The following is a 10099-nucleotide window of genomic DNA, read 5'->3' as shown; positions in this document are numbered from 1 at the left end:
CCCTACACCACTGTGCTGTTCCTCTTTGTATGGAATAGGCTCATGTGGGCCAGATTTGATTGACAGCCTGATGATCTCTGTTCTCTCTTTGTGTAAAGCATATAAACATTCAGAAGCTATTTACTGCTCAAATCGCTCACTAACCTGCAGCAAATGCAGCTCCCACAGAGCCGTGTTCTGCGCATTGCAATGCTCTGGTTCGTCTAGTTCTGGAAGATAAACTCCACTGCCTTGGGATTCGTTGTCTAGTAAGAGGTCCATCTTTGGGAATGTCTACAACACACACAAAAAAGAACCGAGTTGCTTGTATTACATGTCCAATTATAACATGGTTAAGGTAAGTTCAGGATTCATGGTTTTCAGCCTCAGCAGCATTTAAGGATACCGTTTCCATCATTCCTGCTTAAGATGCTTCAAAATATTTTGCATAAAATCGATTTCTCAAGAAATTCAGTAAGCTTTAACCAGTGAGCTAAAAAATCCAACAGGTAAAACTTACCTGCATTAATATCCTGTTTGTTGCCAGGATCCCAACACTGGAGTTGGGAAGTACATGAAGAGCAAGCGTGGAAAGTCGCTTTAGGAAAGCAAGAGCTCGTTGCTGGGAAACTTGTTTTCTCCGCTTGGCAAACATGACATCCAGGCACTGGAGCACAATCCCCACGTCGTCGTTGGTGCCACCTCAAAAGCAGAATTTCGCACACAGAGTGAACAACCGTGCTGAGGAATGTGCAGCTAAACGCCCTGCTACCGACGGTGCGCTGGAACCTGAGGAACGGCGTGAGAGCTAGGAGGCTCAGCCACAGCACTGATGGGGTACAGACGTCCCTCCTTTTTTGGTAAAAACAGCTCTGAACAGAAAAAGCGTATCATTGTTTCTGTGCTCCTTTTTAAGAAAATATGTGTTCCATCAAAACTGTCTAAACATTGGAAGCACTTAGTGTTTTAACCCAAAGTGCATCCATTGTATCATCTTCTCCAGATCCTTAAATGGTGCAAAGATTGTCTTTTACCCACCCAGAATCGCAGAATCTTTTCTCAATCCTTCCTCCTTAGTGAATACAAGTTCATGAAGTTAATTAGAATTACGTTAATTTCAAACTCTCCAAGTATCTTTTTTCATAAACTATTCCGTTTCTCAGAATTCTTAGAAAATTTTGATTAGAAAATTAGAACATGAGAATTACAAAATTCAGAAATATAAACCACAAGATTTTATAAAACAGAATTTAAATTGAAATTATTTTTAAAAATATATTAGAAAAATTAGAGATTATTCTCTATTAGAGAAAGAATTAGGGAAAAAAATAGGGAATTTTTAAATTGCCACTGAAAGAAACAATTACAAGGAAGTGAAAAAAACTTAAACAGGATAAATGCTTATCCAGGATCACATGGGTGACATTCCTTAATGAAATTACACGATCAGAACCCGTTGCCATGTATTGCAATAGTACTTCTAGTATTTGTATGGCAGCAGTGCAATGTGCATCCTGAGAAAGAAGTAGATCAGAACAGTTGTTTTTCCAGAAGTCAGGTAACCTGAGCAGCCGTAGTTTAACAGCACTGTATTAAGGCTGTGACACCAACCTGGCGGCATCAACGCTACCTAGGGAAACGCTGAAAATGAGAAACTGGAGTTACCTGCATGTAGGCTGAACAGTGTCTTGTAAAGGTGTGTGTAGAATTTCAGGGGATCAATGTTAAGAACGTCACCTATGAACATAATCCCAAATAAATACATTTACTCCATGAAGTTACCAGACAATATTAAACTAAAGCTTCTTTTTGAAGTTGTCTTACCTTGACCAGAGAGTATATGAAAAGAACTGAGAACACAATGAAGACTCTCACGATAGCTTAAACCCTAAGAACACAAAACTGATTAAGTACCCAATAGAACGTAATTTTGAAAAAACTGTTAGAAAAGTAAGCTCAACTTACCCCAGATGCAATAAGAGAATGAAGCACAATCAACAGGTCATCGAAGAATTCCACATTTATGAGATGAGCAAACCTTGAAGCAGAGAGATCTGTATTTTTAAGCGGTAGGCATTATCTGCAAACTCAGTATTCTGAGCTGCCAAAACCCACACTTTGAAAGCAGAGCTAAATCAAATGCTGAACACTGAGTCTCTTCACACAGACGGCCGTTAATCGTGCCTTCCCTACAGCAGGGGAGGCACGATGGCGTTCTTTGGGAAGCCGTCAGACAAAATACTGGAATCACATCACACCTTGCTGCGTTTGCATCCCATCAGTTCTATCATGGGAAATTTCAGGTCACGTACGAATGTTTACAAGTAGGTGAGAACTTCAGCAGAGAAGTAAAAGAATTTCAACAGATTTGTCAGGGACAGTCTTCCCTCCCTGCTTATAAATCCCGTTACACGTCAAAGATGCCTTCAGTGCTCTGTGTCTTTTCTAACACAGACCAAAGCAGGTGGACTCAGTCCTTACTTTGCAAGGCCTTCCAGCACGGCTGGCAAAAGTGGAGACTTCTGCGCTTTCTTCAAGATTCTAAAGTAAGTTACAAACACAATATTCAAGGTGCGTGTGTGCTGAAAGAGAGAAAAGAAAATACTTCAGCATGAAAACAGGTATTTCTACTTCACTTACAACTCAACTGAAACTGCTCCTCTCTTGTCCAAGCCTGCACTCCAGCCTTCCAAACCAGCCCTGGCACTGCCATCTCTGCTCTTCTTATGCTGAAAAGTCCTGCCTCCTGCTCCTGCCCTCCCCCTCTCCCAGCTAAACAGCCCCTCTTCCCCACAGTCCATGCGAGCCACATTCCTCTTCGCCCGAAGGCCTCTGTGAGAGGCTGCTTACAGCCACTACACAGTGCCATGTGTTACAGGAACAGGGCACCTGGAGGACCGACCTCAGCCGATTCAATGCCTTTTTGTGCAGAGAACAGAAGGAAATAGGGATGGGTAAGTTGGCTTTCCTGGGTAAACTGAGAGGGCTTGGTTTGCTAAAACCTAGACCTCTGGCACAGGCAAAATATTTGTAAGCTGCTCACATTATCCTGCCGACAGCTTGGGGAGGAGGCGAGACACTTGGGGTGTCAAAGTACAAAAGGGTTAGGAGCTCCGACTTCGCAAAAATAGGAGAATAATCTCTAAATTAGTTACCAGCTTCAGTTTTTTTTCTTTACTTTCTGATGCTTCTGCTTCCAAGAGTTCTCGTTCCAGTTTCTCTTCTGCTTTCTTCCACTGAAAACACACAGTTGATTTTAAGACAACATATTCAGTGTTTCTAACCAGCCTGGATACACAGGTTCCAAAGATACACACAGAAGAAACCTTCCATGCCTGGTCAGTTGCCTAAGTCACCCTGTTATGCTACAGGGCAACCAACTGGGATATATTCCTTCCTATCAGAAACAACCAGTCAAAGGCGTAATCAGCACCAGAGAGAGAAAAAAATCAGGAAGATAATTAAATTCCCCATAGAACCTCATAAATATTCAAGTACAACACAAACAATAATCACTGATGCTGAGAGTTAACAACAGCAACAAGAGAAGTGTGATCACTGCTAGATCAAATCCCTAGGTCAAGTCTCTGAGGCAGAGCATGAGAAAGCACCCGTCATACCTTTCTTTGCATTCTTGAAAGATTTTTTCTTTTCTCTTTGTAAGTCATGAACTTTTTCTTTGGTGCAATGGCTTCAGAATCTTTTTGTAATTCTACTTCCTTAATTCTTAAGTGAAGAAATACTTTTAACACCTGTTGTCAAATAAAATAAATACAATGAAAGGTGATTCACAGCAGAGGAATGGAGGATAACAAACCCTGAATTCCTTTCAGGCTAGCGGGCTTTGCTGGCCAAAGGTTGTTCTGTTTACTGCCTTACTGTTTCTTCATACCTGTATCTCTCCCAGTTCATTCCCAAGCGCTGCCCAATTCTATCCATTCCTCCACCTACCTCTCTCACTTCAAGTCTCCCTGCCTGACTTAACCCATGTCTCTATTGAGACCTGATCTCCTCCTCTCATCCTATCCATTCCTCCACCTACCTCTCTCACTTCAAGTCTCCCTGCCTGACTTAACCCATGTCTCTGTTGAGACCTGATCGCCTCTCATCTTCCTTCCCCTGCCCCAGGTCTCTCTTTCTGCCCCTCTGGCTCAGCCCACTCCTCAACTGCCTGTGTTTTGACAGAGTGAGGAAATCCTGCTTGTCTGTAACCAGCAGCTGCACTAACTTTAACTTTCAGATTTTTTTTAAACCACTGACAGAAGAAAATTGTGTATTACAACAGAAAGACTCTTACCTCAGGTCTGACGTCGTAATTTCTACCCCTCACAAGGCCAGAAATGACCTTAACTACACCGAGTGAAGCATAGCCCAACTTGTCTTGTTTGAAGAGCTTCTTAACTGCCTCAAAGCACATCTCAGAAATCTGAAAAGTGAATTCAAACAAACTTCTCTGTAAAGCCAAGTCTACAACAACAGCTAACTGATACTACTGATGGCATTTACTAACTAGAAAGTGGACACAGCCTGTAAGACAGCAAAAAGATATGGCCACATGATCTGGATATTGTGCAATACAGCTCAGAAGTAGGTTATTTTTAATGCAAAACAAGAAGCCTTTCCCTAATCAGAAAGCCACTCACTTTTTTTGATGCATCATTCATGAGCGGCACAATGAGAACGATGATGTTGTTGTGGAAGTTGAAGTGGGGCAGGGCCACAAGCAGCTCACACAGACACTTCACTGCAATCTCCGCTAGACCTCTGTACGCTTTTAACGAGATGACGTTGCTTTTCTTCAACTTCCTTTGTTTCCAATCTACCAAAAATACCATTTTTAGTGATCGCTGTTCAGAATGTAGTTTACATTTTTAGTTATTGCAGGCATTCTCTACACACTTACAAGAGACAACACTTGCATGAAAAGCAGCTGGCAGCATTCAATCAGGGGAGGTTAACAATGATGCTTAAACAATTTTGCATTGACTACAAAAAACGGGAAGTGTTGACTTTACCTTTGATTGTTTGTTCCAGATTTTCCAAGTAAAATTTATACTGGCTCACGAGGCCTTCTTCAAATTCTCTCAGTTTCTGAGTTTCTTTTTTTACCTGTAAACATAATACACATGAAACTTGATTTGGAGAGCTAAATCCTGAAATTCTTTCTTTCTCGTTCCCTTCACCGTGACACAAAACACCCTTTTGTTCAGAGGTTTATGATGGAAGACAGAAGTTACTGAAGGAAGCACATAAGAATTCAGGGTTCAAAACAAAGACCTCTGCCCCTGAAAGTGTCACAGTGTCAGAGTTTCCACAAGTACTTGAGTATTTGTCACCCTTTGCTCAAAACTATACATGAGTATTTGGCATAACTTAAAAAAAATCTGAACTACTCATAATAGTCTACAAAGAAATTTGGTATTTCACCTTGGTAGCCTTTTCTGCTTCAGTCAGAGGTCGAATTTTGTAAGAAGGCGCAATATCTTTGAACACCTCCATCAAAGAAACCATGACCAGCTTCCGAACGATCACAGCCACGTTAGGATCCTGTTCCATCAGCATGGCGCGCAGCTCCTTCAGCTTCTTAATCTGATTAAGAGGCAGGCAAAGTCAGATGAAGATTACCCACAAACAAACACAACGTACATTTCAGCAGTTTACCACCAGAAAAACTGCTGGCCTCATTTAAAAACAGTAGAAAGAGGGGAAAAAAGTAACTCAGTGGTTACTCAGACTCTACTTAGCACTGCATAAAGAACCACGAAATGGTAGATGTCCCAACAAAATTTTTTTTATCTTGGGAATATTCAACCCACCCTACTATTACAAACGTGTACAGAATTATGGCAAATTACTATCATATCCTGAAACACTGAGAATTATCAGATACAACCCTGAACTCAGAGCTGAAGTAAGGGTCATGCTTAAGGAACAAGGTAGTTTGGACAAGAAAGACCACAGACAGTATTATTCCTAAAACCACAAGTATTCAGAGGGAGAAATTACAACTGAACAGAGCAAACAGAGTCACCAGGATCTTCACCTGATTCAAATCCCCTGTACCAACCTACGGCAGCAGTTGTTTGCACCCCCTGAGAAGCGATACAACACTGGCCTTTTTCCTTGTCTACTCATGTGTTTTTTCTGCTTTTGCTTGGTCACTTCAGACCTCTGTTTACTGACTTCCTGTACACACACAAGCACGTTAAATAAATGCTACCTACATTGTTGTCTGGGTCAGAGAGAACGGCGGACGCTAAGGCAGCTATGTGCATCTTCCTTTCCTGCAGCTTGTGTCTCCTTTGAGCAGCCATCTCCTCAGGAGTGAGAACAGGCAGGAGTTCTTCGTTGAAGTCTGGCACAAGGTGTGAGAGTCAGAAAGGAGGGTCATTAGGGAAGCTGTTTAATAAATACTGCATTGCAAAGCACCATTCTAGAGACTGCATTTCAGACGGGTACTGTGGTAGCACCACCCAACAGCAACACAAGCAGTTCCACGGTAAAAGAAGCTCTAAGAACGACCTTGCTAGAGCTTATATTAACCCAGAGATTAATTTTTGCTCCACTCCAAAACCTTAGACTTGCAAAACTAAATGGAACAAATGCTTCTGAATCTGCAAATAGTAATTCCCAAGTACAGTGGGAACAGAGAAACTCAGTGTAGAACCCCAGCTGTGCCAAGAAACTGCAGTGCTCTGCAATGAGCAGCAAATTATTCTCCATTTCCTTTTTCTTTTAAAAATACAACTGTTTTATTTGTGTTTTCTTAACTGGACAGCAAACTGCAAGTTGAAACCTGAAATTCCTGGTATTCTGATGTTTTAAGTAAAAAAAAAATGTTAAAGACAGACACTCAAGAGCCTAGAGAAGTCTGTGTCCTGAACTGCATTTCAAAATGCTCTCAGAGTAATCAAACTACAACCACAACACATATTCTTTAAGTGAGACCAAGATTTCCCTTCTCAATAGCAAAGATGCCACAAATGATCTAAGGAACTTCATGCAAACATCTCTTCCAGGTGAAAATCAAAATAATTTTAAAGAAAGAGATTCTGAAGCCAGCTGTTCTTCAGGTCCTGGGATCCTAAGAGGTAAGAAAGCAAGCTCTGAATCACTGTTACGCATTGGGGGCAACAGGGTCATGACCACACTCAAAAACACCCTAAACAGAATACACTTGAATTACAAATTTCCTTAGAGAACAGCAAAGTACTCTTCAGATATGTCAGTGATTTGGGGAAAAAAAAGTAATGATAATTAAAAAAAAAAAGGCAAACATGATGTTTTGTTACCCTCTGCTTCTTCCATTTCTTCTGTATCCTCTTCTTCATCCTGTGCAACACTGAGAACTGCAAAAACAGAGTGTCTAGTGTCAAGCACGTAACAAACACTGTGGAACTTTAAAAGAATAAATTACATGCATCTTGGCTACTATAATGATTCAGGAATCTGCGTCTTACCTGGCTTTTCCATAGTTTGGGGAATAATGCCACCTTTGTCTTTGATGGGGAGCAGATGGATGAGTTCTTTTTCTGGCTCAGTCTGCATACGCCTCGGCACCTTCTCGTATTTGTCAATCACACTTTCATGCTTTCGTTTTTTGACATGAACAGGTTCGCTGGAAAATAAAAGGCAAACTAAATGAATTAGCCATCTAATTAGACATGAACCGTGTATGGCAGTGTACTAGCTGGGTTAAGTGTCCGCACTCAGAAAAATACACGATGGCTGATCCCAGTGAGGGGAGTGTTTGAGCGTGCTCACCGCTGACAGCACCCGTCACCAGTCGATCGAACAGTGTTATTGTGGATCTGTACGGGATCTTTGAATTCAGCACAATGCAGGGCTTGCCATCTCCTTTTTATAGGAAACTAAATGTGAAATGAGCAAAGGCAAAATGAGATTTAGTTCATCTGCCAGCTGAGTCAACTTTGTGAATCTGGAAATGCTGGCACAGGAGTGCAAACACACACCTGCAAAACGCCTGTACTGATTTTTCAGTGTTCATGCGAACTCCACCTGACACCTTGCTCCAAAAAACTGGTAATAAATTTTTTGCATGAATGCTTAGGTATTGCATGTGTTTACAGACACAGCGTCATGAGCCTTTTTTTTTTTTAACAGCACTTTGCAATGCAATATGAAATTACAGTGGCCCAAAGTCCAGGGAATGTCCTGAACACCCATATAGAAAAAAAAGATTCCGTATACAGATTAAAGCATTTCTTTCAGTTTGAGGAATCCTACTCATCTCACAGCCAGGGACCTCAAGGGAAGAAACACTGTGCAGAAACAGTAACCTGAAGGTCAGGCAGAGCAGGTGAATGTACTGATACACATCAATACATTAATACTGAATGTACTGACAGACGAAGGAAACGCTAAACTGGAACCGCAAAGAGATACCAGACTGAAAGTGACCTCCTGATATCGCTATTACATGACATATTAATTACATATTCACCACAGAAAGATGAATTAGTATGAAAAGTAGCCACCACAACAACACTCACTTAGAAGAAAGGTCTCTCGTTAAAAAGGATGCTTTTTGAGCCAAATCCTCCATTAATTTTAAGTCATCTTCATCCATCATGTCCAGTGGAAGGGCTACTTCTTCCTCTTCTTCCCATTTTTCGGCTATTTTAGAAGATGATGTGTACAGATTAAGATCATGTATCTATATATGCAAACTTGAAGACCTAACCCTGCCTACACTTGTGAGAACATTTTACACCCTCCTTAGACATGGACCTCATCAACCTCCATGCACGTGTTTTGCATTATCCCAGAAAACTGCCCCTTTATTGTGACATCCAATAATGATTAGAGCAAAGCAAACACATTTCTACCATCTCTTACTGTCAGATCTTGTTGTCAGAATGGCTACCTTTTATATTTTTCATAGCTCTCCCTTTCTTTCCTTTAAACAAGAACAGCAATTATTTGTACACAGAAATGAAATGTTTTCTTGATATGTAATCTTACAACATGAAGCAGCAGGATGTTTAGCATCCCTTATACCTTTTCCCTTACAAAAATAACCTTGAGCAAACACTTACCAACTTTTTTTTTCTTGCAGTCTTCCAGTGGAAAAGGTTTTCTAGAGATAGCATCTCTGACAGCCTCCCTTAGCTTCTTTTGTTCTTTTCGATATTTCTTAGCAGCACTCTGCTGCTTGTACTGTTTGTTCTTTAACTTGTTGTCAAGTTTTATTTTACTAGTTCTCAGTAGCTTTCGAAAGCTTGGAACTCGTTTTGTGTTCTTTCTCTAGGAAGCAAACAGAAAACTACACGTAACTGACATATTCATAGCCTTTGTGAAATTTATTTCAGTTTTAGATCTCATTCCTATTTCTATCAGGGCTGAAGAACAGGTTTCTTCCGAATAGTATCATCAGTTAGCTCCTGATTTACCCAGCTGTGTTCAATTTTTGAGAAGAGACACCTGTGAAGAATGGTTCACAGAAACATTCCTTGACAATTTTTTTTAATTAAACCCTATATCCATCACTTTCAGACATATGAACACTCAGAGTACGGTAAACACACTGTTAGGACACAGCTCTTTGCCCTGTCTGCTCCCAAGCCCTGTCTCCTCTCTTCACAATGCTGTTCTCCCCCAGCACACACTAAGGTTAGGAGGGTCTGGTACAAGGCCACAGCCTCAGGTAAACGCCCTCTCGCACACTTACCCACGCTGAGCTTTGGTTCGCTCCTGCCCCAAACTCTCCGTGACCGCGGCAGAGCCAAGGCTGCCTGCTGCAGGGCTCGGAGCAGCGTGCTACCTAAGCTGCGTACGCGCTGCAGGTGCTCGAGGAGCCACAGTGGCCAGGAGAAGGTGGGCTCGGGGAAGCCCACAGGTGCAGACCAACCCAGGCACCCTGTGCCAAAACCGCGGGACAGAAGCGGCCGCAGCCCAGCTGCCCTGCTGAGGGGCGTGGGACGGCAAGGGCTGTGGGGGGAAAACGGGCCATTGTATGAGTCCTGGAGGTGGTGGGGTGCCCCCTTGGCAAGGGGACATGGAGCTGGACCAGCACCAGGCTTCTCAAATCTGGGTTCTTTACCAAGTTCACCTTTATCTCCTTATAGGTTTGACTACTGGGCAAGCACTAAGGAGGCAG

General features: G+C 41.9%; 1 protein-coding gene across 1 annotated transcript in view; it reads right to left on the bottom strand.

Moving 5' to 3' along the window:
* Positions 1-9246, bottom strand: part of NOC3L (nucleolar complex associated 3 homolog (S. cerevisiae)) — a gene marked incomplete at its 5' end in the record, with an annotated part of 13284 nt that extends 4038 nt beyond the window's left edge. The window contains 17 exons of the mRNA XM_010158640.1: positions 145-273; positions 500-681; positions 1645-1716; positions 1804-1867; positions 1945-2017; positions 2461-2561; positions 3135-3215; positions 3600-3731; positions 4277-4405; positions 4623-4798; positions 4995-5088; positions 5407-5568; positions 6204-6334; positions 7272-7328; positions 7440-7597; positions 8493-8616; positions 9039-9246. Of these exons, the coding sequence (XP_010156942.1) occupies positions 145-273; positions 500-681; positions 1645-1716; positions 1804-1867; positions 1945-2017; positions 2461-2561; positions 3135-3215; positions 3600-3731; positions 4277-4405; positions 4623-4798; positions 4995-5088; positions 5407-5568; positions 6204-6334; positions 7272-7328; positions 7440-7597; positions 8493-8616; positions 9039-9246 (2073 nt within the window). The remainder of the gene's footprint in view (positions 1-144; positions 274-499; positions 682-1644; positions 1717-1803; positions 1868-1944; positions 2018-2460; positions 2562-3134; positions 3216-3599; positions 3732-4276; positions 4406-4622; positions 4799-4994; positions 5089-5406; positions 5569-6203; positions 6335-7271; positions 7329-7439; positions 7598-8492; positions 8617-9038) is intronic.
* Positions 9247-10099: the final 853 nt, after the last annotated feature.

This window comes from Eurypyga helias, unplaced genomic scaffold, assembly GCF_000690775.1.
Source record: "Eurypyga helias isolate BGI_N326 unplaced genomic scaffold, ASM69077v1 scaffold17320, whole genome shotgun sequence".
Classification (NCBI taxonomy): Eukaryota; Metazoa; Chordata; class Aves; order Eurypygiformes; family Eurypygidae; genus Eurypyga; species Eurypyga helias.
The sequence above is the reverse complement of the archived record's forward strand: the minus strand, read 5'-3'. Positions and strand labels throughout refer to the sequence as shown.